Source organism: Rhinichthys klamathensis, unplaced genomic scaffold (assembly GCF_029890125.1).
Source record: "Rhinichthys klamathensis goyatoka isolate OS25496 unplaced genomic scaffold, OSU_Roscu_1.1 h1tg000028l_1, whole genome shotgun sequence".
In the NCBI taxonomy this organism is placed as follows: Eukaryota; Metazoa; Chordata; class Actinopteri; order Cypriniformes; family Leuciscidae; genus Rhinichthys; species Rhinichthys klamathensis.
The window spans coordinates 560,758-588,740 of record NW_026606578.1 but is presented as its reverse complement, the minus strand read 5'-3'; the positions used below and the strand labels follow the sequence as shown (position 1 = coordinate 588,740).

Genomic DNA, 27,983 nt, shown 5'->3' with positions numbered 1-27,983 from the left:
ACTACAAAGATTTTACTTTCTGTCCCCCAACACACACTTGTACATTAGAGCAAACAAGCTTTATAAAAATCACAAACCCTGATTGTAGTCGCAATAACAGCAGAGACATTGAGCCAAACAGTAGTTTGTGAATCAAATGCAACTCATTCATCTCTAATGAAATGTGTTAGCCAAGAGAATATAAAATTGGGCTTCTTAAGCAAGAAAGACTTTTGCAGTAACATGTCATTCAGATGAAAGAAAAACAAACGTTCTTTGTAAAGAGCCATGAAATCTTCTGCATGCAAGAATCAAAATACAAGAAATCAACACACATAACATTATTAGGCAGTGCCATATCTTCAGCAGTTACAAACTGACATACCTCCATGACTTTGGACATAAATCGTATATACCTGAGCTGCAGGACTAATCTAAAATTGGGAATTCAAAAACACATCTTCAGGTTCATTATTCCTGAGGGAAATTCGTTTTGATAAGTGCTTCCCCTGAAACTCAATATATAAGAAACAGATTGCTTTTAATATCAGTGCTCATTCCTTATTTAATATACGGAAAAAAAGGATAATATAAAGGAAAAAAAGGAACTACCAATGTTGTACTAATTGTGCATCATTAGTATAGTACCATAAATGTTGAAACTGCTAATAAATACATTTAACAAAAAAACTCTGTATAAATTAAGATCAATGCAGGTCATATGCGGAACTTGTGATATTACCTTACAGCCTTTTCTAAATAAATGAAGATGCGTTCAAGTCTATCTTGCGTTATTCTGTGTTTATTTCTGTCAATCGTAAATGCTCTGTTGTTAAAGCTCATTCATGAAACCGAGAGGATGAGTCGTCTAGCCACTCTTGAGAAAAGCAAGAGAAAAGAAAAAACGGCTGTCATTACAGTCAAAGACATAATCACAGTGCATATTAACTGATTTGGAGTTATTTCTGAGAAAGTGGATGTCTATGCTGCAGCTGTTAATGGACTTTGTCAGTTTGTAACGAAAATGAAATGATTGAGTAACGTGCAATAGTACAACCTCCACCACATCCTAAAAACATTCAGTCAGAAAACATTCCAACTCAAATCTCCATTGCCTATCAGACTGCTTACAATTCTACTTGCAGGACCATCGTCAGGTGGTCGAGCTTTTGGTCAGGCGCTGGTTTCCTGCTTGAGGCGTTGGCTGCGGGCCTTGTACACCTCAATCAGGAGGTCTTTCACGTACTGGATCTCCCGTTCCACCGATTCTGCCTTGTCCCGTAGCTCACGGTTTCTACCCTCCAGACCATGAAGCTGTTCCTCCAACGTGTCCAACTCTGCTCGCTTCCTTTGACGATACCTGTTCAAAATGATTAATACAGAGGAAAGTCAGAAATTGTCACACTTTTCCTGTTTACTTACATACGTAATTGTGGGCTTTTTTTAAATCCCACAAGCAGCTACATTGTAATGTTCGCAGGCATTGTAGTCTGAAGCATAATACAATTCTGTTAAGGATTTTGTACTTTCACAACTAAGTGTCACTTCAAAAAGCCACCAACTTTTCTATATTTGCTCATGTAGAATACATTTGAGATCATTATGACTGAAAATACTATACCTGTGAGCTGCAGTCTTGTTCTGGTCTCTCTTCTTCTGTTTGCGTTGACCGTGGTTCCCTTCGATTAGTGGCTCCTCAAGGTCTGGTTTCACAATGCAGGGGTCGTCTTTCAGCACACAGACTCCTCTGGCACACGGGGACCCCATTTCAGGTCCGTGGCGGTCACCGCTCAGGCAGTCGGGGCCTTGGCCTTCAAGAAAGCTGCAGTGGAAGTTATGTTGCCGGTGAATCTCTACGCTCTCCGCCTTTACTGGGTCACTGATGGCCCCGAGGAAGCTGTGGTAGGCCTCTTCTTGGGATGTACTTTGGATGAAAGAGCTTTCATTGGGTTCGGACTTCCAGGGGATGTCGGCCTTCTCGTCGCTAGCACCATTCTTCACTTCGCCCATCATCTCCATCTCTGCGCTTCCTCCTATGCCGCTTAAATTGACTTCTCTGACACCATACATCATCATTTCGTCTTTCTTGTGGGGAATTTGAACGGGTCCGCTAAAGTTGTACCCGCCGCCACCGGCTTTGCTCGCACCGCCGGCCTCTTCCGTGTAGCGGCAGTTCTTCTCCTCTTTGGGTAAAATGGCGCACCTCCTGATCTCCACTGCACTGCCTAGGCAGTAGCCTTTGCCTACCACCCGTTCATCTTCCGCACAGCTGTAGCTCCCACCAGGCGCAACAGCTGAGTTACCTGAGGAATTTCCTTTGGAACTCCAGATGCTACTCTCGTAGCTGTCACCCACCCTCACCCCATCGGGAACCCTCTTGCGGCTGCAGACGTTGCTGTTGGGGCGGCTGCAACTGTAAGGGGCATGTCTAGGAATCTTGGTACGGCCAATGGGACCCCCACAAAAGCTCAGCAAGTCAAGTTCCCCAGTTGCCAGGGTAACAAGTAGAGGGCTGGATTCGGATTGGTTGGAAGTAGAATATGATGCGTAGGGCAACTGGTAATACGACGGTGGACCAACTGCCGTTGGACCCTTGTCGCATTTGCCCAGTTTGGAGGCTTTTTCTGGGAGTGGGTCAGACAAGAAGTAATCCTCCAGCTGAGCAAGCTCCTCTTGCAGCAGAGAGGTCATGACCTCCAAATCTGAGGGCACCTGGATGTCATGCTGGAGGGGCGAGGGGGGAAGGGATGCATTGGGGGAGGGAGAGGAGTGAGGGGTTGGGAGGTAAGAGGAGAAATCTACTTCTTCCGTCATCCAGTCACTAAGACCATCACCTATGGGGAAAACAGAGTTCAACATGTTAATCACTGGCCTAGAGATTTAATGTAGCACAATTATTTAAACCAAATAAACAACTATACCGGCAGTATTTTAACAACACGTAAAAAAAAAAAAAAATCGAATTACATCTCAATGCGCTTACTAAATCCAAATGTGAATGGCAGCATTAAACTAACACGTCATCACAAATAATATAAAATAGATCCACGTTGGTAGTTTTACTCACTGTTCAAGGAGAACGAAATGTGCTGCAGTGCGGTGCCCACCTGAAACTGGGAAAAATAAAAAACTGTATTCACTGCAACTCACCAATTAAGTGCTGGTTCTCCTCTGGCCCCTCCCCTCTGCGCCCCTCCGATTGGCTGTGGTTAGCCTGTGGGTGAGAGAGAGTGAGGGGGTCTGCCGGGCAGACGAGTAGAGTCTTCCAAATAGGTGCTGACATTGTCATCATCCTGTCCGTTGATCCTACGATTCAAATGTCCGAGCTTACAGTGCACGATAGTGAAGTTTGAGAGTTGAGCCACAGAAAATAGGGCTGGGTGAGCATTATGAAACCTAAAAAAGAGGGAAAATATGATGAGGGACGGCGTGTTAAAACGCATTGTCTATGGAGGTTTCGGTCTATCTGGTATTGAGAAGACACTATCACACCAACATAATTCTTTAGTTGCTAAAGTAGGATGGAGGAGAAAAAAAATCATTATGTCCTATTTGGTGGGACTTTCCATTCTAAACTTATCCTGTCTCTTCTAAAATATCTAAAAATATCTCCAACTCACCATGAATTCATATTTTTAGGTTGTTAACAATGAGAGATGCAGTGTAAACTGAGTAAAATAACCATAACCCCCCAATATTCCTAAAGCATCAGCTAAGACACACTGGTGATTAGCGAGGGACCAATTTAGAAAACTACCACTCTTCCATCCATCAAAGTCCCTTGTGCCCACTTAGGGGAGTTCTACTGAGATCCTAGAGAAGCAGGCGAATGCTCTACTTGTGGGAAATTTATTAGCAGCCTAAATACACAACACACACACAAATGTAAAACTTCTTCAGATCATATTTTGGATCATGCCAATAATAAATCACAATACCAAGAACTTTTAAACCGTTTCTTTATCTATATATCTATATAGATAGATAGAGAGATAGATAGATAGATAGATAGATAGATAGATAGATAGATAGATAGATAGATAGATAGATAGATAGTGCATATTTCTATAAGTTATCGCCACTATCTTTTGTTTGTATGATGCAACCTAAGGTAGTACCTCCAAACGCCCCAATAACCTTTGCACCTACACTGACGTCCAGTTTGTTTACAGTCTAAGGTCAGACACAGGACAACATTTTATGCTGACAGAATCATTAGAGACAACTCTGAATAAAATGGCAAATAGCAAAACAAAGCCTTTTCTTTTGAAATCAAGTATTAAAAAAGTTATTCTTTCTAGCAGTATGGCAGATGCATACGATGCAGACTCCTCTGAACTGGATGTCTGAACTTGGCCAGCACGTGGGTTACAATCTATGACGTAATGCGAAACCAAAGATAGCAAATCTTCGTGAAAGCTTTGAAAACGACTCATGCTTTTTCTCAAAGGCAATTTCTAAGAAAAGAAAAACAACATCTGCTGCATGCAACATGAAATACAATAATGTGGCAGATATGGATGACGCAAATGGACAAAAGAACAACTTTTGCTAAGACATAATGGCAGAAGAACCTGTGTAGCCCTGATAACTATTGTTTAAATAAACAGGTAATGCATCTGTATAATATTGATAATCACTCTATAAACCCCTCAGACACGATGTTCAACAAACAAGTATCACTTCAAAGTGCGTAAAATAATGGATTGTGTCTCAAAATAAATTCAACATGTGAACATGCTAATTAAATAGGTCAAACTGATTATTGTGTGATCACTCCTAAAGTTGCAAAACTGTGTAGCAACGATTAATACAGCTAAAGTGAGTTTCTGAAACTTTTCTAATAAGACAGCAATGTGCATAAAACATCGCCTGAAGCGCTGTTACAAGTGTGACAACATGCTTGACAACAGTTAAACAAAAGCAATACACCCAAAAAGTGCAAGCCAAGAGACAAAACAACAAATGTCTGACAAAAAGCAGTAAAGTAATAAGTTGTACTTACTCCATTCTTGCTTAAATGTTGTGGGTTTGGGGTGCGTTGCAAGTGCAAAGCACGGCGTTTCTTTAGGATCGAAGACTTTACTAAATTAAAAAGCCATGTCTCCTCCGGAGTGTCTAGGACTGAAGTGCTGTTGGTCTTGCTTTGTTGTGATGGAGTTGATGACTGAGAATCGGCTAATTGAGTCAATGCATCAGGTCACCCACACCTAGCAACCAGCTGCGTCACGCGGTCGGTCAGCCCCCAGTGCTATAGATTCCTCCGCCCTATGGATGTATTGGTCGAGATAATTTTCACACTTCGTGCCGGTGAAAACACCCACAAGATTTAGGACTCACTTTCTCAACAACTTCCGAGAAAACACAAAATCCCGTTGGCATGTCCTCAACTTGAACATACTACGGTTGTAAAGCTCTGAGAGAAGAATATGTGATGAAAGCGGCTGTTCACAAGAGTTTGGATGATTATCATACAGTTGCAGTATCTGGTTATGCATGAAAAATTCATATCATATCACGCATAGCATACACTGCCGTTCAAATATGTATTGTTTCACGGGGACTACTTGATTTCTTCTAGCGAGGAAGAACACTTTCTGCTACCCAGGAGATACGTGGCTGTTGTTGCAGCTTAGTTGCATCAGCGCTTCAAGCTGCAAGTAGATTCGCTGGACGGACTGAACCTGTCGTGCAGCGATTGGCTGGAGAGGAACTGTTGTCTTCCCTTATTGGCTCCCGCTAGAGAGACGTTGCTTCCCAGTGGTCTTCGGTTTTCCACTCTCCGTGCACATGTTTCACGTAAACATCCCGAGAGCAAATTCTGAAAGTGGTTAAACTTTCATGTCGCGGAAGGGCAGTTTACGGAACTTTACTGACAAAACATTGTAACATTTGTTGTGGCATTTGCTGATACGCGTTTTGGACGGTTCCCACTTAACTTTGAACGCTGTATTTAGCGGTTCAGTTGAGTTGTAGCCTAAGTTCTGTAAGTTCATTTCAACTGTAGGGTGAATCTACATGTCGACTGACTTGGTGTGTGGACAATTAGCGCAAATAGGCTTATGTTCAGGTTTATTATTATTATTATTTATAAAGCTGATAGCTTATTTAACGTTACGTGTTTACATGTTCCCTTAATTAACTGACATCGTAGTTACTGTGAAGAGATTTAAAAACATTCATTTTCTTTTAAATTAACACTATTTACATTCTAATGTAGTGTGTGTAACAGGTGGCGTCTTTAACGTCATTATTTCCTCTTCAGCGTCTGCATAACTGCCATTGGGAAAAGCGCAAGTTGAACTCTGCGATCGAGCAAAACTCAAACCCTATCTAGCGGGAGAAAGAAAGTTTCATTCATTGTTTGCCATCTTTTGATCATTCAGTTTCAACTTCAGAAGGACCGGCGCCACATTATGCTGAGCTTCATTTAAGTCATGCGCGGCCACAGAGACGAGACAAATTACCCTCAAACTCGCAAACTTAATTCCCGTTAATAACGGTTTTTCATAGAATCAAGCTTTGTTTTCCCCCCTCAGCAAATCCTAAAGCTGATTGAAGGAGCTATGTCTTCCTGTTGCTATAGTAATAGCGAACACTGCCCCCTATTTTAGACATGTTTTCTGGTTGCTGTTGCCATGGGATTTGCAACGAGCGTGCTCTCGCTCCCCCTTTCGGCCCGTGTTTTCCCAGTTTTGTCTCTGTTGAGTAAAAACGACATTCCCTGCAAAGTAACTTCAGTCTTTAACAAACACAACTGCAACAAGTGTCAAGGCTTAGCCTTTTTCATTGAAATGACTTTTTCGTCATAATTAATACGCGCTCTTCAGTCCATAGTCGCCACAAATGACACAAGTTGAGTCGTCAGAAATATTGTGTTTATGATGATATGTAATAAAATTGAAAAGCCCCAATCATCTTGCCAAAATATGGGAAACCTGAACAGACAGAGGAAAGTGTAAAACTGCCAGAAGGAATATGCCGTAGCTTTAGCAGAATGTTACGTCTTCCTCGACTGAGGAGAAATTGATTTTATTTACACTTAATAGCCCTGCATGAACCGAGATGACACCTGCTTTCTCGAGGAGCAGTCAGAGAGCGACGGGATCAAAGAGGGGCTTCTGAAGGTACTGTGATACTGTAATTCCTCTTGTGAGTCGGCTCAGCCTCGCAGTTGTAGAAGTGAGGCCTGATGCAATCTTCGTGACCGCAGTCGTAACGTTGAAGAGACTGAGATAATAATGGTTGTTGAAGTGTGGGATCTCTCCCAGGAAAGCGCTGACTCTCCCAACTCGCCGTGTCTTAATTGGTCCGTGGGGGCGCCCTGTTTGCGCAAAGCGTGAGAGAAAGTCAGCAGTACACACACACACACACACACACACACACACACACACACGGGCAACTTAGCCACAGACAGCCCCAGTGCTGTTGGGCCATCATACTTTGAGTTTCTGTTTGTATTGAGATTTTTTCCCGCACCTTAAATAGCTGATGTTGCAAGAGATGTAGGTCCAGGCCGTGGCGTTAATTAATCACAGCTTTTTTGAGGATTAAGAGCGCTGGTTGGAGTGATAAATCTGTTCCTCTCCATAAATCCAACTGTCCATATGTGAAACAATTAGCTCATTCAAACGTGAGATGCAGTTTTAGGGTGCTGTCTATCGATAAACACTATTAAAAACTAATCTTTGATTTTATGTTTGTTTATTTCTTTCATTCACTTTGTTTTGGCCTCTTAAAGCCCCCCCTCAGGCATTCTGTATGTTTGTCAGAGAATAAGTAAGGAGTGGGTGAGAGAGCAAACGCATCATGCCAAGTTCATGTATAGCACACATTAGTAACAGTTACATCACAATTTCATCACCATCTCCTTCTGTATTCATTGTTGTCTCTTTTCTTCATTCCCCTGCACGAGCGATCAAATCGTTTCAAGTTTCGATTGCTGTAACTTAAAAAAAATTATAAGACCCAATAGGAGTCATCTAGTAGAAATCTCAGCAAAATTGCTATTGTTCATTTCCCACTGCACTGCAGCACCGTATCGTGGGAATCGGGATATCCTTTCAACAGGTTTCAAGAGGTTTGACGCCCCCCTCCCACACATATAACCTATTTAGAATAGGCCTAACAAACGTGCAAGATAAAGATGTGTCTAATGACCCATGTTGCGTTGCGTGGCATGAACTAACCGCAGTCATTTCACTGACTGTTCCTTAGGGAGCGCGTGGCAGCGTTAAAGTTGTTTGATTTTGAGAAAGTGCATTTGTCGCGCGCCTCCCTCCCGCGGGACGCCGCTGTGTTCGGGTGCGTCTCGCATCTCAAACTAAACACGAGCCACTCAAGGACAAACTCAAGGAGTTATTGTGTTGGAATTTCCCCCGCCCCTTGTGTATTATTACATTTTTGAATGGTTATTATTTACGTTTAGGCTATGTGAGTTTACATGTGTAAACATTGAAAGCTCTAGTGTGTTTGAACGAGTGCGCGCGAGCGCAGCTCCTGTGTGAAGATGCGCGCTGGTTCTCATGGTTGGATTAGGTCGGTTGATCACGGCTTCAAAGTGGAGGGCTCTAGATTCCCAAGTGGCTCCCCTCAAATGTCTCCGACTTGATCTTCTGCACCGGCTCAACAGTTGATCATCTCAGCTCAGTCCCTATGATTCTAAGGCACAAACCTTCCCCTCTTGCTTTGATATGGGACACGACTTCTGCTGCTCTTTGAAACTCAAAAGATCGTATAGGCTATAGTTTAATTAGTCTTTGTAGGTTGTTTACACGTTACATTTTTTAACTAAAAGTGTCGTCCTTATTTAAATTTGTTGTCTCCCGTTCTTTGCGTTTATTATGTTCGTTGAGTTAGTTCCTTTTGCTTTTATGTTGCTTAATTTTAAAGTGAGATGAATTAGCATCAAGTGATAAATTAATTGGTGCCTCTGCTGGTGTAGACAGATGGCATCATAATAACGCTGATGACATTTGTAGTTGCATTTAACTGTTATGGTAATGAATGGGTGCGAGGCAGAGAGGAAAACAAGCTCAGGGCCCCGGGGCCTCAGCAGAACACAGAGGGGAACGCAGATCCAGCCCTTGCATCTGGAACATGAAAACACGCGCTGAAGCGGCGAGACATGACGAGTTGCGCCCTCTACCGAGCACATTGGGTAAACCAACAGACCGCTTCGCCAGCGCTCTACTTTTTATTCTCCACGGACATTATCCCTGAGAAATGCAATGAGAAGTGTTTTGAAAAAAAAAAAAAAATCCAAGTAAAAACAAATACACACACGTTTGTTTTTCATTTATAAACTTTATTGTTTATACTGTGTCTGTGGGACTGTCTTGGGAATTTCCCTGTCCATTAACGGATAGTTACAGATGTAACTGATGTCTGGCTCAAGAAGTGTGTTCTGCGGTTGAAGCGAAGAGTCCGTTTTACAGAACCCTCACTTTACTTACAGTACATGACTCCCTGATGCATGCATTTGTTTTGCCAGTTATGTTTTTTTTCTTTTAGGCAAATATAGCACTGTTTATAGCATAATGGTTTTGTGTCATGTGAACGATATAAACACTTTTAATAGAAATATTTTGAGAAGATCTATTTCTCGTTTAGTTAAATGCATGGATCAAGTCGATTATACCACTATGATTATAGTGTTATTTTTTTTATCTGTGAACCTCATATACATAATTTCTTAGGGGAGATAGGGGCTAGTTATCACACAGGGAAGTTGTCACAATGGTTAAACGCAATAACTATAACGTTTTGAGTTAAAAGTCCAATTACAAAATGTTGAAGAGTTTTCTCTTCAAAACTTTTTATATTTTAGTTACAGCTGTTTGGTTAACAAGTGAAAAAAAACCGCACACAATGCGATACATTCAGGTAAACGTCTATACAGCAAAGCACAATTTTATATATTTACAATATTTGTTGTTCAAAACAATTTTTTTCTTTATTTTTTGTGCTACCGTTTGCTTCTTTCATGTTCCATGAATTGTTTTGGGTTACACTTTATTTTACAGTGTCATTGTTACATAATGTTACATGCAGTTACTATAGTAATTACTATACATTATGCATTATTACTTGCAACTAACCCTAAACCAAACCAAACCCTATAGTAAGTACTTGTAGTTACTTAATATTACTCAGTACTTAAATGTATAATTACAGTGTAACAATGACACCTTAAAATAAAGTTTAACCTTGTTTTGTAACAATTGTTTTGGTGTTTAAATTTCATCCCACTACTCATCCTTAACGAACTGCAATTTTTTGGGGGCTGGGAATGGGCAAACATTTTGCAATCAAAACTTTAAGGTACGTGTTTATAAAAAATTGATTTTTAAAAATAAACCAACCCTGAGAAATATTCACTGGAGTAAAAGGTGTGACAACTAGCCCTGCTCTATGTGACTACAAGAAAAAATTGTTTGTTATAGACTTTTATTTTCCTTAGAGTATATAATACTTATTTATGTCAAATGAAAAAAATGTTAATATTTAGAAATACATTGTTAGTGCTATGACACTGAATTATCAAAAGTTCACACTGTTTTTCTCATTGACTTAGAAGAGGTCCAAGAGGATATCAATAATCTGAATAGCACAATACACAAAATATCTGATAATAAATCATAGAGGCACATCCATACATTTTAAAAACCCTGAAATAAAAGATGTGCAAATTAGAGTACACATATCAACACGGGTGAAGCTTTGGCAAAACAAAACCTGTTGGTACAAACGTACCAAGACCTTGAAAACAAAAGTGTTTACTGCAATGGTCCCCTACCAAATAATCTCGTATAATAAAGTTACAAATCAGGCAGCAGGCATATAGTTTTTAGTTACATGTCTGAGCACCTGGGCCATTTGTTTAAGAATCTTTGCAGCAAAAAAGTTATATAATTATATATTATACAGATAAAGACAACATATGAAATATCTTTTAAAGCAATTAAAAATATGAATTCTGCCTCCCCACCTAAAAAGATATTATGAAAGCTATCAAATGCTATTAAGTTTAATCTCATTGTAATCATGTAACTGGGCCTAAATAACTAAAAGTAAAGATAAGTGTTGGTAATACATCGACGTATATACACCTGAAGACTTGGCACCATAAAACTATAGAGCTATTAAATAAAAGTACTGTGCATATGATTGATTTGAAATGCCATAAAATACTGTAAGCTCTGTAACTGTCTCTGTATTACAATAATACATAGATAAACGCGCTCCCTCTCTCTCTTTCTCTCTCTCTCTCTCTCTCTCTCTCTCTATATATATATATATATATATATATCAGCTTCTCTTTTTAGTAACATCAATTCTGAGCATTAGTTGCACAATAATATGTCATCGTCATCAGGCCGGCCTGAATTCAGTTCTTCCCTAATCATGATGACAAAGAAGTCAGTCAGTGCCGTCTGAAGGTTTTGACACAATTCTGGATATGTTACACATCCTGGTAAATCTCAGATCACTGCAGGGAGAATTGCATCCGCTCTCCCTCAGGTCATAAACTGCGTGTAGCCCTCGGCACCCGTTACTATGACGTCCATCCAAATTCGCATGGCCTCTGGAGACGGTGCCACCATGAAATAAAGTCGATCATGAGTCTTCACGCAGAAGGTTAGCGAAGGATTTGGACTCTGTAAGGACAGCAAAAAGACACAGTATGCATTAAAGTGTGAGAAGACGGAGAACAGCAGGGCAGGAAAAAAAGGCATATGTCGCTGAAGTGAAAAAAAGCAAGCATGACGAAATGTACATGAACATGAAGCCGCCTTTGATCTCTTTGCCTTCTGCTGTAAGAAATTCTCTTTATGAAAAGACGCCTGTCTGTTTAAACTTTCACTGTGTGCTCAAAGTTGGTGTGAGCAGTATGGAGCTTGATTTGTTGATGGTAAACAGGAGGTGTTGAAAAAGCACGGCATCAGTTCACTCATTACCTTAGTTGCGCTGCGCAGGTGATCGTAATACACCTCCTCTATGGCTTGGAAGTAGATGACACCCTTCAGTTTGGTCTCGTGTTTATCTGAGTACAAACCATAAGGAAAAAAATTAAGGAAAATAACAATGCTATGTATAGATTTTTTTAATGAAATTATTCTACAGATCAGGTTTATTATTTATTAAGAAGAGATTGCATTTGCATTATACAAAGAGTCTGTTGTGATTTGTTTTAAGTGCCAGAAATAACTTAGATATTGGAATAAAAAATGAACGATTCTTTTTAAAAGGTTTTCCACAGGGATTAAACAAGCACATAAAGTAGAAATGAATTCTAGCGCACAGAGCGATTCACCTAAAAGCATTGTCTGTCTCAATTTAACACTGTCTGCCACCCACTGTAAACAGCTCCTATAACAGACGTTCCTTTTCGCTACTTAGCGCAAATTAACATCTCTCTTCGGATCGATTCTTATCACGTTGATGGTTTGAAACCACTGTTTTAAGCTTGTCAGCCTCCAGTGAGCCCCCTCGCATCAGTGTTGACGATTAAGATTGACTACTTTCCCTTTTGAAAGGTTTCTTTTTTTTTTTTTGGCTCGTCTCTGTTCCTTATACAAATCTGCTTAGTAATGGGATAAATTGTTTTTGTGTTTCATGTTTTTGAAGAGTTAAGTGCAGTATTGTTACTCAGAACTGAGCCAGGGGTAAGTCTACACCCCCATCCCTCACAAACGCTGGGCTAGAGAAAGTATTGCAGTTTATTTCATCATCATCATCACCACCATCATCATCATCACCACTAACATGGGGAGTGAGGGGGTGAAAAGGCTACACACATGAGCAAAGCGTATGTGTGCGAGAGAGAGAGAGAGAGAGAGAACATCTAAAAGAAAGACAAGATGATCGGAAATTGAGCGAACAGAGATAAAACGTTTCACCAGAAGTTGCCACTTTGTAAGTGGCGTCAAATTTTTTTCTCTCCAGATTTCTTCTTTTTCCACCTTATATATTTTGACTTATACTAAGCAACACCAGAAAAAGTACGTGCTCTCCTTTACACTTTCTATATCAATTTGTCAGGAAATAAATTGAGATTTATAAATATACACAGTATGCTTTTTGAAAAATGTCTCAAAATTATATAAACTGTATTGTGAATTAAAAAAAGTAAAATTCAAAATTTATCACAAAAACTAAAAAAAAAAAAAAAACACAAAACAAATTTGCTGACCATTTAATCAGGCATAAATACAACAATTATCTTACCTACGTAATAAGAGAAGGTCCTTTTAAGCCGATCAAAGACAAACCAGCGTTTTTTCCAGGATTTGATCTTGCCGCCCATCTTCACAAGATGACCCTTGCACATTTTCTCTGTAACAATGACAAACGGACATGTGTCCACGCAGTGGCCTGATGACTCCACATGAGAACGCAGGTCGAACTCCTCTTTTCGAATAGGTAGGTAGCGCGTCATTGGCCGAGCCTGAGGAGGGTAGAGCTCAGATTAGCTGCTGTCTCAAATATTTCCATAAAAATGTACTTGTCCAGGTACACATAACAACAATAAATTTAATGGAAATATAGCATGATAATTTGATATTGTGATCACTGTAATTAAGCAGGGAAAATGTATCAGAAAAATGCACACAGTGGTGAAGATCACGGGTTGAATCCATTGTTTTGGTTGTGTCACTTATCAGTGTTTAAAACATTGCTGTCCTACTGCCCTGCCCTTCCTTGCCTCTGCCTTACACCCCCTCCCATCTTATCTTCTTTCTGCTGTCTCCCTCTCACCATCTGTCTGCGTGTCTCCTCTCATCCACCTGCTGTGCGGAGCTGCTCTCTGTGCATTCATGCCTCCCGTCTGGCCCAGTCAAGCTGAGCAAGTGACCTCATAAAGACTTTTAAAGAGCAAATCCAAACATTCACTGACCTCAGAGCGGCACCGGTGAAGCGCACTGCTGTGTTCAGAGTTGTACGCAGACATTGAAACTGTCTGTACAAGTGAGAGCAGGCGCTGCTCCACTGTGTATACATCCGTGTGTTTCAAACGCGGATTTATAACTAACCTGATGTTACATATTTATATACACACATTATATTATGCTAAACATTATTAGTTAAAGGGTTAGTTCAACCTAAAATGAAAATTCTGTCATTAATTTCTCACCCTCATGCCGTAAGACATTCGTTCATCTTCAGAACACAAATTAAAGGGCACCTACTATGCGAAATTCACTGTTACATGGCGTTTGAACATAAATGTGTATTGGCAGTGTGTGTACACAACCACCCTATAATGATAAAAATCCACCCAGTGCTTTTTTTTTTTAATCCCCATAAATCAAAAGCACGTTCTCAGATTCGGGGCAATGTGACGTACTTTTGCACAAGCCCCTCCCGCGACTGTTGATTGACACTGCAGTTTGAGCGTAGACCCGCCCTGAGTGAGCTGGACACAGTCCACCATTGTTTCTACGCCGGAGCAGCTGTAGACAAGAATGTCTTCTAAAGCTATTGAGGTGTTTTGTTATAAGATGTAAGAATGAACATAGCAGTCTTCATTTACTCTCGTTGTTACTCGAGGAGGGATCAGTACAACTGTTCGTGATCAAGCTTACAGTCTCCGGAGCGACAGGCCTAACGTTACTGATCACGGCAGAAATGGAAGTGAGAGCGCGCACTTTATGACAGCTCATCGAGTCGTTTTACAGATATCAAGTTTACCAGTTTATTAAGCACCCCCTGAAAAGGTGTGTATATATTTGTTTACTGTTAGTTGTAACGAGTGTTTTGTGTACTTCGCTGTGTATGTTGATGATAATGAAAGGGAGAGAGAGAGTTTATGGATAAGACTTTAAAGCGCACTTCTTGTATGCGCGCTTCATCTTTTGTGTGATGTACAATAAACTTCATTGAACCCATCAATATTTCTGGCCATCATTCGGACGCAGTCCGCTACAACAGGCTTGTACTAATAGTGGATAAAAGCAAGATGAAAAATAAGTTATTAACGGTAATTAAACTAGACTATACCTGTTCTATCTCCATACAGCATATATTCTCTGGCTCTGTGGGGATTATTGTACGACTCCGGGTCGAAATGAACACTACTGAGAGTTTCTGTTTTAAGATTATCATTCTGTGTGAGATATGATTGTTCTGTCTCTGAGCGAGGTCATGAGGCTCCGCCCTCTGGCCCGGCAGCAGCAGCTCATTTGCATTTAAAGGGATACACACTGAAACTGTGCGTTTTTCTGAGCCCCAAAAAAGTGACAATTTAAACATGCTGTAAAAATGATCTGTTGGGTATTTTGAGCTAAAACTTCACATACACACTTCTGGGGATATCAGAGACTTATTTTACATCTTGTGAAAAGGGACATAGTAGGTGCCCTTTAAGATATTTTTGATGAAATCCGAGAGCTTTCTGAACCAGCCATAGGCAGCAACGTCATTGCAACTTTCAAGGCACAGAAAGGTAGTAAAAACATCGTTAAAATAGTTAATGTGACTACAGTGGTTCAAATGTAATGTTATGAAGCGACGAGAATCCTTTTTGTGTGCACAGTACAGCGCTTCCGGGTTCTACGCCAGAATGCCGGCTAATTGTTGGCCGACGCTGGTCATGTGAGCGCCACGACACATGCGTGTAATGCTGATGCAGGAGCTGGCCAATGGTGAGCCGGCATTCTGAACCCGGAACCCGGAAGCACTGTACTGCGTTTACTACACGAATAGTGAGACACAAAAAGTATACTCGTCGCTTCATAACATTACATTTGAACCACTGTAGTCACATGGACTATTTTAACGATGTCTTTTCTACCTTTCTGGGCCTTGAAAGTGGCAATGACGTTTGCTGCCTATGGCTGGTTCAGAAAGCGCTCGGATTTCATCAAAAATGCGTTTTGAAGATGAACGAAGGTCTTACAGGTTTGTAACGACATGAGGGTGAGTAATTAATGACAGAATTTTCATTTTTGAGTGAACTAACACTTTAAAATATAACTTTTAAAAGCCAAAATAAAAAAAATAAAAAAGATTATGCCATGCTACAAGCTAGCCAAGATTTATTTTAAGAAGACTTTTAATGATCTTTTTTACAATTGCTTGACAGTTACCCCTAGACTCATTTTAAAAAATGTATTGAATAATAATCTAAATTAAATAATAAAAAATGTAATTAAATAATATTTATTTTAAAAATCACAATAGCTTTGTACACTCTTTATGTAAGAGGTGTATTCAAGAAGCTTCTTAGTTTTAATTATATTTATGAATAACTTAAATGTGCCACATCACTGACCTATATTTACATTCACATATATAAATATATGAATGTACATGGTCTCTTGATCTATAAAGCATTATGATTATTATTATTAATACTTATTCATGAGTTATTAATGGAAGCCTTATTATTTAGTATTGTCCCTTTTATCTCACTGGGAAACGTGATGATTTCATGTCCGCCTAATAAAAGACTGGGAGACTCTATAACTCTATTGCTGATCTGAGACCAATTCATTTAGGTATTCTCCAGATGCACTGACCTGAGAACACTGTTTCTCTCTCATCTTGACCTCTTCCTCCACAAGTCTCTGCCTGTGCACAGTCTCATCCATCAGCCTCCTCTCTACCTCCTCTCGCCTCCTCCTCTCGGCCTCCAGCAGCTGCTTTCGTGCCTGGACTTCTCTCTCCTGACGAAAACAAGACAGACAGACAGACAGATTAAGACACAGTGAGAAAATTTAATAGGCGATAGGGAAAAATACATACAAATACATAAAATACACAGTGCAGAGTGACTGGGGATGCATGAAAAAATAATTCAGCAAGAGATTGTTTGATTGAGTATTACTGTCTGAGAGCTTGTTAAGATCCAGCCTTTCATGTCTATCACTCTTTGTAGGTAAGAAACAATCTTTAATGCAGTAATGCCAAAGGGACCAGGGGCTTCCTTTTTAAATTCATGAAAAAGATCTCTTTTATATGAGAGACAGGCTGTGGGATGGATTATATTTCACAGACAATTAAAGTTTAATGGTACTCACTCGACTCTCCACCAGTCTGGCTTTCTCCTGCTGGGCCTCCTTCAACATCTTCTCCATCTCCTCCAGCCTCAGTCCTGCCAGCCCATTGCTGCTAAGAGAGAAACACACGGTTACGGTTGATGTGGTGTTTCCAGTGGTAGAAGACGACATTGGGCCCAAATGCTCACTCTAGACAGATCATTGCTTTAAACGAAACTATACTGATTTCTAAATAAATATCAAAAAATACTTTAATAACAACAACAATAAAAATATATGAAAAAATATTATATTAAAATTATCGAATACGTCTACTGACAAATTATTATTAAATGATTCTTAAAATAATATTTAAAACATTTTATAAATAATTACTAATAATTTTACGGCATTATATACACTACTAAAAAAAATTTTAAAACGTTTTTTAAGCTCACAAAGGCTGCATTTATTTGATCAAAAATACAGTAAAAACAGTAATTTTGTGCAATATGGTTATACCTTAAAATAGCTGTTTTCAATCAAAAAAATATTTACATTTTTTAAATTGAGGACCATTTAAGGGGACCTTGAGGGCCCCCTTTCCTGCAGAGTTTAGCTAAAGTGTCATTTATTCCTGTGATGGCAAATTATTATAATCAATGTTGAAAACAGCTGTGCTGATTAATATTTTTGTGGCATTAAAGAATTAATTTGAAATACATTTTTTTTGGTAAGAAATTAAGAGTATTTACTCTCACTTTTGGTCAATTTAATGCATCCTTCTTGAATAAAAGTTGTAGTTAAAAAACCTCAAACCCTGACCTCAAACTTTTGAATGGTAATGTATATTTTAAAAAGTTGTATAGTTATTGTGAGTAATATGACTTTTTATATGACTTTTTATTTTCTAAACCTTCATAATGCTGTTTTTTTAAACTCTTGGTCATGTCTTATCTTGCCTAGGTCCTAGACAACCAAGTTTTCGCCACAGGTTAAAAAAAGAAAAAGTACATTAATTTGCTTGGTTGAAGAGGATGTGATTTTTTTTCTATTTCACTTTCAAATGAGGACCTTTATGCTTTTTTTGGTGGGCCTCTTTTACCATCTCAAAGGAAAAGGTTGATCGAGGGTGAGGTTGGCTGTAGGAGTTTAAATTAAAACTGCTGAAACATCTAACCGAAATGTAAGAATGCAAGGTCAAAGATTCTTGTCCAGACTATCGATGCTGAAAAGTAGGGCAACATCAAGAGAACGTCTTTTCATGACTTCAACATCTGACTTAACACCTGAAGCTTCCCTGGATCCAAGGAGCACATACTTTAAAATGACATTCTGTGCTTGTTTTGCCTCGGGACTAGACCAACTTTGAAGATGAGAAGAATAGCATGTCTCTTTGTATGGACGTATGTGTTGTCATGGAAACAACCCAGGAACTATTCTGGGAGGAGGATGAAAAAACATTTATGGGGAAATTGGGCAGCGTGACCCGTTGTCAGGGGAATGGAGGCAGATTGAAGGGTTCCCTTGACAACTGCACCTCACCTTTCAGGTGAACAGGCGGAGTTGTTGCCGGTAGATACGCTGGTCTCCACGCTGTCGGAACTCTCCAAACTCAGAGTGTCATACGTCGACTCTCCTGCTGGGGGTGCTTGGTGGTGAAGAATGGAGTGGTGTACCATGGGAATTCCTGAAGGTGGTGCCCCCCACTGGCTGTGTTTAGGATCCGTAGGCCTGATTCTGGAATCATCACATGTATAGAGCCCTGGAGAAAAACACCCAGAGCAGATCAATAAAAACACTGGACTGTACAGTATGTCTACAACCATCTTTAAGTTACATGTAGCTGTGTTAGCAAAACAACATTAAATTATTCAACACACGCTGTTTACAGTCTGATAATAGTGAGTGATGGACTACCTCTGCCCTGTAGATCTAACTGTCTCCTGGAGTCTAAGTCCAAATAAGCAGGAGATAGGTCTGGGAGACTCTGAAGATAAAATAGAAAAGATAAATAGAAAGTGACACGTTTAAAAACAATATATGTGGAGTTATAATGGAGCTACAACAGGTTTTCAGTTGAGCCAGTCTTCACCTGTCTGTCCACGCCACATTGCACATTCTAATATTTTAAGGATTAAATACGCATCATATGCCACCCTTGTCTTTGAAGTAAGTGCACAACACCAAGGTTAAATGTAGTCCAAATAATGTGTTAACATGTTGAATGAAGCTAAAGCCTGGCCCACACTAAAAGATTCTTATCAGATTTTCAAAATGTGACAGACCACAAACATGACGATAATTATCTATTTTTTTACAGTTTTGTTCCAATAGTGTGTGGACAGAACACCACACACTAACAGATTCAAACAACCAGATTCCCGGCTGTGAATACGGGAAATATCGCAAAATCTCTTTGATTTGGTCATTAGCGATGTTTTATGGGATCGTTGCTCTTTCCTTCTTTAAAGCTAATAATAACACGTGTTTTTTATCCAATTATCAAATACTTTTTTGCTTCAAATCAAGGTTTGTAATGTGAATCACCTCGTAGCAGGTTGGTCTAGTTCATGGCTAATAACTCTTTTTAAGGAGTTTTTTTTAATGCCTATGGGAAAAATACTTCCACGGCTGCTGAAAAGGTGGATGAAAAATGTTGCATTATATATTTAAGCACAGCTAAAGTTGTATAAAAAAATTGTAGACTTCATATTGTTGCCTCTTACGTTATAAACCATCTTACTTTGGTGGGTGTGTTTCTGCCTGATGTGGTCATGGAAGGCAGGGGTGTAAAGGTGCCATTGGTCTGTCCCAGCTCTCCATCCTGCTTACAGATCTGACGACAAAACATCTCAGTGTTCTTTATCCCTTCATCATTCAAATCCTCCATCCATAATGACAACTATGGCAGCTTGCCCCCAAAGCGAGGAAAAATACAACACCAATGCAACCAGGCACCCGGCAATATAGACGCTTTACATAAAAGTACAGCTTAATGAGTGGTTGCAGAAATAACCACTTAAAAAATGAGTGGTTATTTCTGCATAGATTGAATCAAAAGGACAGAGAACTTAAGGACAGACAAAGGATGCAAGCAGAATAGAAGACAGACAAAAGAAGAGAGTTTACCTGCATAGGTTTACGTGAGGAGAGACACTTAGCAGGCAGAGGGGGAGGACAGGCATGACTGGACTCCCCAGCTGCCATGATTTCCTGGTACCAGCGCTCTGAATCTAGCCTGGGGATTGAAGGCCTACTCCATGCAGGCTGGGTCTGAAGTGCAGTCCAGGTAAAGGGAGGATAGGTGGGAAAAGAGGAAAAATTGATACAGGAAGAAAGGAAAGAGGAGACATGCATTGAAAATATGAAGTGGTATTTAGATTAGAAAATGTAAAAAAAAATTGTCTCAAAACCAAAAGCTTGAAATCCCACTTTATTCAACTCAGATTTCACATGGACAAGCCAGTGAGTGCTATGGTAAATACAATCATGAACACATCGACACCAGGAAATAACACACACCTCAACAGGAAGTGACTGGGAGGAGCCACACTGGGATGTGTGGCTGGAGTGGACAGGATCAGCGACAATAGCTTGGAATGATTGGACGGAAGATGTGGGGGAGGGGTCAACTTTAGGCATCCCGAACAGCTGGTTTAACTGACTGACTGTCACATACTCCTTTATACAATCAGCCCATCACACACAAACACAAACACAAACATAAAATGTAACGTGGGCATTTTAGGTTTAGAAAAGCATAAAGCTAGCACAGCAGAGGCAGAGGATACAACAGCAACTAAGACACTAAGACAGCTGGGAAGAAATGAAAAATAAAAGTTTCAAGAGAAGACAGCCAGTGCGTTATTCTGACAGCATCATAAAAGAAAAGCCACAAACTAGACATAAATGGCACTGGAAAGGGAAACAGGAGGTGGAAAGGCAAGGAAAAGATTCTGTCATGGATGAAAGAGTGAGTGGAGGAGTCATACCTCACGAGGTGTGTCTGATGTTACAGCCAGCGGTACACAGAGAGCGTTAGGGAAAGCAGTTTGGGAGGGGATACATCCGTTCCCATACATCTTATATACATCAGAGAGTTTGAGGTACTCCTAAGCACACACACACACACACACACACACACACACACATCCATTCATCCGTACACACATCCACATCAGATATCAGTTCATATTTCAAACAACTCATGAAGAACTGCACCATAAATCTTCGTGCACCCACTGGAAAAAGCACGCTTATGCCCAACACATCACAAACATGCCAAGCAACATCTCCAATATACACACATCCAGAATGTGTGGTACAGAATGTCAATGTCCGCCATCCCAGTACTACGATATGTAACCACAGCAATCATCAATGGTCTGAAAACCATTCATGCTGGATTGAGGCAGACAACACCCACAATGTGCACAGTGAATTCTCACACAAAATGCTAATTATTTGCATTACAACTATAGCTGTTACCAGTACAATTAATGAATGCTCAAAAAAAACCCGAATATCACATACCCAACAACTCAAATAAAATCCTGCAAATATTAAAGGTATGATATACCACACATGTGTCTACTGTTCAAAGGTTTGGGGTCAGTACGATTTTTTAAAAGAAATTCTTTTTTCATTTATTTAGCAAGGACACATTCAGGATCCAAAGTAACAGTAAATACTCTTACACATTGTAACAAAAGATTTATATTTCAAATAAATTATGTTCTTTTGAACATTCTATTTATCAAAGAATCCTGAAAAAAAATGATCACAGTTTCCAAATATTATGCAGCACAACCGTTTTCATAGATAATAATAGGAAATGTTTCTTGAGCACCAAATCAACATTATCATTATAATTATTTCTATAGTAATTTCTGCTGAAAGTTTAGCTTTACCATCACAGGAATACATTTTAAAACATGTTAAAAAAGAAAATTTCACAATATTACTGTTGTACTGTATTTTTAACATATACACTCGCACCTTGGTGATATAAAATATTTTACAAATCTTGCCGCCCTCAAACTTTTGAACGGTACTGTAGGTTATGTCCATACACATCAGTAGGGTTGGGAACTGAGAACCGATTCCACTAACGGTTCTCACACATGCATTCTAACAGAATCATTAGTGGAACTGTTAAGAAACTGAAATCATTCAATTCTATACAATTTCAATCCCTTCTCATCAGCCACATACTGTAGTAACATGTTATGAACGGTGAAATGACTGAGTAAGTACCAATGACAATGTTTTTGTTAGTTTGTAAATCCCCCACAGCTGTCCTGGGGTAATGCTTTTACCTCCTGTTGCCTGTTAGAATATATCTGAGTGGTGGATCTTTGACAACAAGAAGAAGGGAGCAGAGAATTCTGGGAAGGGAGCTCATCAAAAAAGTCAGGTTCATTGATGTAGAGCACTTCCTGTTTTGAATATGAACACCAAAGTCAGAAAACACCACCAAGACAGTTTGTGCGCAGTGTTGCGCAAACCATGCCAAATAACATTTTTATGACATTATTTGTCTTATATCAAACTTCTTCATATTGCCTCTACATATTTTATGGCTGATCAAAGAGGCATCGATATAAAGCGTATCGCTGATGGCGATAACCCAGAAAAAAACGTGCGCATTACTTCTAAGCAGGAGTGGAGTGGATCCCTACAGACACTACCACCATCAGGATGTACACAACGATACGGTTATTTCAAACCAATGCACTAAATACTGAGATATTAATTGATTTATTATTACACTTATTCTTATAGTTATACATATTCTTTAGATCTGGAGGCCTCTGTATACAGTCTGTTTACTAGATTAGACAGAGATAAAAAGAGCAAACAAAAACAGATCAATTGGCCATTGATCAGTACAGTCATGGCTGGTGTTACCTCCTTCGTGCTGCTAGGCTTGGAGAAAGTATTTCCACCAGTTAGGCTCTGGTATCTCTTCTCCAGGGCAGACAGTCTCTCCTTTTCCTTAAAGAAAAATATATCAAGGGTCAGATTTACCATTAGGGAGTATTCTGGGTTATATATAACCATACTTTTTAGTCATTTTGAGGTTTTAGAGTTTATGGCGTTACATTGTCATGGCAATGAAGTTGTAAAATTGGATATAACAAACTAAATTGAGTTGAATAATGACACTAAAGTAATTTCATAATTAATACATTTTGCAACATTAACACTGTTTTTTTCCTGTTTATAATTTTGACGCTGCTAAATAAATAAATGTGACAAAAAAAAGTTACTAACTTATTTTTTTATTCTAAAATCTTGGTAACATATTTTCTTGAGTCAATGATATTGAAACAGAGAGTATATTAAAGTTGCTATGAAATGGAAATAGCAACAGATCTTTTATTCCGTATTGCGATGTAACGGATTATCGGCAAAGAAAAAACGTAGGGCGGGGACTTGGTTGTATCACATGTTGCCACACAATCGATTGTGGAGGGGCAGGTATAAGCAAACTAAATGATTGGATCTAGGAAACCTCACCGGAGGGAAGTCTGCCATTTTCATTGGAAGATCCAATTATGACATTTTGATCAAACATTACGAGTTCAAAAACATAAGTGAATTAAATTAAATTAATGAAAAAATATAGAAACAAAATTTAAAAAATTAAAAATATACATGGATGAATTGTTCACAATAAGATCAATAACATATATTTACATAATTAAAACAATTTTTTGATTTCATACCAACTTAAATGTCCCATTTACTTCCATTGTAAGTGTCTCACTGTAACCAAGATTTTGGCTTACATTATGCCACAAATGTCGTTGACTGTGCTTGACTTGTATTTAACCTGGAATATTCCTTTAAGTATCAAGCTGTATTTCTGTGGTGATGAAGACGCTTTGCATGAAGTGTAAATAGAGATTAAGCTTTGTTCTCAACCTTGTGGAGCATCTGCAGGCCCAGTGTTCTATCTTTGGCCATCATTTCACAATCCTGAGCTGCCTGAAGTCCAAGTTGGTTAGCATGGATCTCCAGAGCTGCCATTTTCTCCTACACAACCAAGAGAAACGTTTCAACGGAAGCCGAGCTCATTTGTCATTCCAGTCTGATACAGGACTCGCCACTCATTACTGACTTTATGAGTCCTTTAATAGAACTGACCTGAGATCAGTGTCATTTACCTTCCTTTTAGCCACACTCCGGTGATACTCTGCCTTCTCTTGCAACAGCTGCCTGCTGACTGTCTCCTTCTCCTCCTCTATGCCACTCTCTCGCTCCAACTGGCGGAACTCCAAATCCTCAAAGCGCTTAGTGGCCGACTCCAGAGCCTCCACCTTCTACAGACACACACATGCACAGATGGACAGAGAGACGAAGAGGGAGAGGGAAAGACAGAGGCAGACGAACAGATGGGAGAAACAAACAAGCAGACAGACAAATGTTTCTCAATGACATGCCGAAGAAGATCACTCTGTCTGCCAAACAATGTTTGCTGTGTGGAACATGTTTTTTAGGTTTTTTTTCAATGCATCTCCTAAAAAAACAAAACAATTTTACACACATCCTCTGCTTGGTGATTATTGGTACAAAGATAAAGAAGAGTGAGGTGATTCGCTCAGTTCATCACCATATCAGTGAATTAGTGAGGAGATTTAGTAAAATAAGCACTTAAGCAAGAGTGAAAAGCAAAAGACAGACATACAAATAAATGAATTTCATGCATTTTCATTCCCTAAAAGAGCAGAGGTGCATCATAACGATCATGGTTGTTCAGTCAGTGTGTAAACCCTTTATTGCCATGAGCATAATGTGGCTCGAGAGGGAGCGCAGACACACAGCCAACACACACAGCCATAGGATATTTGTGCAGATCCAGATTCTAACAAGCTGTCCAGTTAAGGCTGTTGTATCATATCATGTGATTTGCCCATTAATTGCTGGTGATACTGGAGGGTGATACATTCCAATAGTTATTTTCATAGATTGTCTTGTGTACAAATGGCATTATATAGGAGTAAATCTACATCAATCTAATTGGCTGTTCTCTGATAATTTTCTTCTTTGACATTTTATTTTATAATTATAGAGGCAGGCTGACATTGGGTATTCAACTGTGCATGTTAATTTCCCTTTTTTATATTTAGATTTGCATTGCTTTAATTCACCATTTCCAACACATCAATCATCTTAGACTACATTTTTCATACTATGCATTATGACAGTGAAATACCTACATTCACTTAGCATTTAAAACAACTGATAACATTTTTTACTCTTTTATTTTTCATTTATTTAGACAAAATTATTTAAACAAAATAGAATTGTAATATCAGCCAAAATTTCTGTATTGGTGTATTCAAAATTGTATATATTTATTCATTGGTCTATTTATTAAAGCTGTCATGGTTACTGTGTTAAATAATAATTTCATTAATTAAATGTTTATCACAGTTACATTTATAAGTTACAAATTAAATTATCTAAATATAAATATACATAATTTGACCGTACAACTGCTTCATGGTGTTTTGTCTTATTTCTAAAGACTGGCAGGGAAAAGAGAAAAGAGTGTTCTTGTAGCAAGGCTTTCCTTTATGCTCCTGTAAACAACAGAGAAAGGATTTCTTAATAGCCAATGAATTTATAAATTTGATCCACATGGGACAATTAACAACATTAAAGTAATTTATTTTATTTTATTTCATTTCATTACTATCAAAGCTATTATTAAATATGGTGAGCGAAACACACCAAGGCCACTGGACGGATGGCAAAACAAGATTTGTTATATATATTATATGGTTATAGAAAAAAGACTTCTAAATTAGAGGGAAACTGAGAACTCGCAACTAACTGTGCTAACTATTTTTTTTTTTTTTTAAATCATGAGATCAATCGGTATTCATTTTATATTTTAATGTCCTGACAATCCACCTATACTTTCTTTCATTTCTCCTGCTCCTCTTTAAAGTGAAGCGGATGTATATGTTCGATAATCGCTGTGACTGTCACGGCAGTATCAAATCGCACACTGACCCTGGTCAGTTGTTCCTGTAAGTGCTCCCTCAGTGATTCTGGGCATTTATGAAGCTGGCCCTTCAGCTCACTGTACGAATCCCTCAGTCTGGCCAGGACATCCCGCTCAGTTGAGACTTTTGCTCTCTCCTAAAAAAACATTACACACACGTAACATACACACAAGTAAAATACACACGCAGCAAGCCAGTGATGCCGGAGAGAGGTGAAAACAAAGAGGAAACTGCTTAGATAAAGACACCATGCTGTGTTAAAACAGAGGTTTAGATATGGGGTTGCCATGGCAATCAGAGCCCATATTGCAGCAGACTATCTGAGCAGAATAAATATTCATACAGCAGTCAGCTGTAGAACATATAGTATTTACAGATAATATTGTATATTCTATCTCTATTTGATTGCCTTTATGGTATTTTCACCGATTTTAACATTTATCGATGTGTAAATTTACTTTCGATACATTTTTATCATACCTACAGAAAACTGACTCTTCTTTATGTTGCGGTCTGGAACAAAGCGGCTTTAATGCTTTATTGCAGATTTCATTCCAAATGAATTGATTTTTATCAAAAGACTGATATGAAAGTGCCCATTGAAACATGCAATATAGTCAGTGTAATTTGAATTAATAAAAAGTTAGATGTCAGACTGTTAGAAACTAGCATGGTAGTAAAGATGCATCCACAAGGTATTTCAGGAGAAACCAACAGGAAACAGGGAAGCATGCTTTATAGCGCGTGTTTGTTGTCGGTACCTTCTCTTTCTCCTTCTGAGTTGCATTTTCCACTTCATTCAGTTTCAGCTGAAGTTGATTGATGATCTCCAACTCTGTCTCCACTTGATCAAGCTCTGCCCTCCGTTCTCCCTGCAGTAATGCTCTCTCCATCTCTGCCTGCCAATAAAACGAAACATTCAACAGTCTGTTCACTTCCATATGTTTCTGTTAACATGAAGAGCGCTGCTCTGCTGATCAGGCAAAATCCTGCTTTCACATCGATTTTAATATGCAACACCAAAGATGTTTCTATGCATGGCAGATGGTGATGCACTGATGTACTGTAGATGAAGACGACTAGTGATTGAGCAGGCTTTACAAGTTTTGATGTGAATATCTACATCTCTCGCTCTCATTCATGTGGTTATGATGGAAGTGAAGGAAGGTACATGTACTTTGTGGACACATCACACAGGCAACGGTCTGTAGGTTTAGGACTAGGTTTAGTCTAACCTCCTGTCTGGACTCCTGTATCTGCTGTTCCAGGTCAGTGACACGAGTCTTCAGCTCGTCCACCCGAGCCAGAACCCTGAGCCGCTCTTCCTCCAGATACGCTCTCTCCTGCTGCCCCAGCACTGAGGAATCTTCATGCTGAAAAAGCATTTGTCAATTACAACAAATTGTGTTTGTGTATGTGAGTGTGTTGGTGAAGCCACTCAGACAATGTTTGCAACAAATAAACTCTACATGGCCTTCTAACAGTGACCTAAATGAATGAAAACCATTTTTATCTAAAGAAAGGGAGAGAAAAAGGCAGAGAGAGAGACATAGAAGAAATATTCAAATCTAGGCAAATTCAAAAGGGACTAGCAGACCATAAGAGGTAAACATTTACTTATTTTTCCACATGAAGTGCATAGGAACTTCCACAACTACAAAATTGGATGTTTTTACAAAATCTCACATAAAACTTCAAATTATGGTCATATCATGCATAATAAAGTGTGTGCACAAATATGTCCACATACTCATTCAAGCAGTTTTTGTTTTGTATATAATGAGGTCCAAAAATCCCAAAATGCAAACCTATTTGGCATTTTCCTAATTTAATTAAATTGAGAAATTAACACAAATTTCTTAGTATTTATTAAATACTATATATTTTTAACATGTTATATATTTTTAGCATATATTTTGCTTTAATGACAGCTGCACGTGAACTCCACAAGTTCATGTCAAACCTAATGATCATGTTCTCCAGCACGATTTGAGATCAT

General features: G+C 39.0%; 2 protein-coding genes across 11 annotated transcripts in view; both read right to left on the bottom strand.

The window, feature by feature from the left end:
* Positions 1-650: 650 nt before the first annotated feature.
* On the bottom strand, positions 651-5,582 carry atf5a (activating transcription factor 5a). The gene is made up of 4 exons (XM_056244943.1): positions 4,985-5,582; positions 3,130-3,375; positions 1,601-2,813; positions 651-1,339 (listed from the first exon to the last, which is right to left on the bottom strand). Exons 2-4 carry the CDS (start codon positions 3,269-3,271, stop codon positions 1,153-1,155), a joined length of 1,542 nt encoding a protein of 513 aa, XP_056100918.1. The 5' UTR covers positions 3,272-3,375; positions 4,985-5,582; the 3' UTR covers positions 651-1,152.
* Positions 5,583-10,262: 4,680 nt separating this feature from the next.
* The window catches only part of phldb1a (pleckstrin homology-like domain, family B, member 1a), a 45,010-nt gene continuing 27,289 nt past the window's right edge, over positions 10,263-27,983 (bottom strand). For 4 of the 10 annotated variants that reach the window (XM_056244842.1, XM_056244849.1, XM_056244814.1 and 1 more), the window contains exons 8-25: positions 27,220-27,357; positions 26,746-26,883; positions 25,992-26,120; positions 24,137-24,292; positions 23,895-24,005; positions 22,875-22,961; positions 22,283-22,402; positions 20,957-21,076; positions 20,487-20,645; positions 20,094-20,237; positions 19,708-19,800; positions 18,882-18,951; positions 18,507-18,726; positions 17,004-17,094; positions 16,503-16,649; positions 13,210-13,429; positions 11,940-12,025; positions 10,263-11,639 (exon numbers count right to left, since the gene is read on the bottom strand). In XM_056244842.1, coding sequence (XP_056100817.1) covers positions 11,499-11,639; positions 11,940-12,025; positions 13,210-13,429; positions 16,503-16,649; positions 17,004-17,094; positions 18,507-18,726; positions 18,882-18,951; positions 19,708-19,800; positions 20,094-20,237; positions 20,487-20,645; positions 20,957-21,076; positions 22,283-22,402; positions 22,875-22,961; positions 23,895-24,005; positions 24,137-24,292; positions 25,992-26,120; positions 26,746-26,883; positions 27,220-27,357 — 2,370 coding nt within the window. In that variant the 3' untranslated portion in view covers positions 10,263-11,498. The remainder of the gene's footprint in view (positions 11,640-11,939; positions 12,026-13,209; positions 13,430-16,502; positions 16,650-17,003; positions 17,095-18,506; positions 18,727-18,881; positions 18,952-19,707; positions 19,801-20,093; positions 20,238-20,486; positions 20,646-20,956; positions 21,077-22,282; positions 22,403-22,874; positions 22,962-23,894; positions 24,006-24,136; positions 24,293-25,991; positions 26,121-26,745; positions 26,884-27,219; positions 27,358-27,983) is intronic. The other 6 variants (XM_056244824.1, XM_056244875.1, XM_056244858.1 and 3 more) reach the window with 6 other exon arrangements.

What these genes read in the sequence shown, in the direction of transcription:
- atf5a (XM_056244943.1), bottom strand. Translation starts at nt 3,271, where the DNA reads ATGATGACAATGTCAGCACCTATTTGGAAGACTCTACTCGTCTGCCCG. An exon ending in GGAGAACCAGCACTTAATTG is followed by an intron (nt 2,814 to 3,129) that starts GTGAGTTGCAGT and finishes TTTTCCCCATAG; the next exon opens with GTGATGGTCTTAGTGACTGG. An exon ending in AACAAGACTGCAGCTCACAG is followed by an intron (nt 1,340 to 1,600) that starts GTATAGTATTTT and finishes CATTTTGAACAG; the next exon opens with GTATCGTCAAAGGAAGCGAG.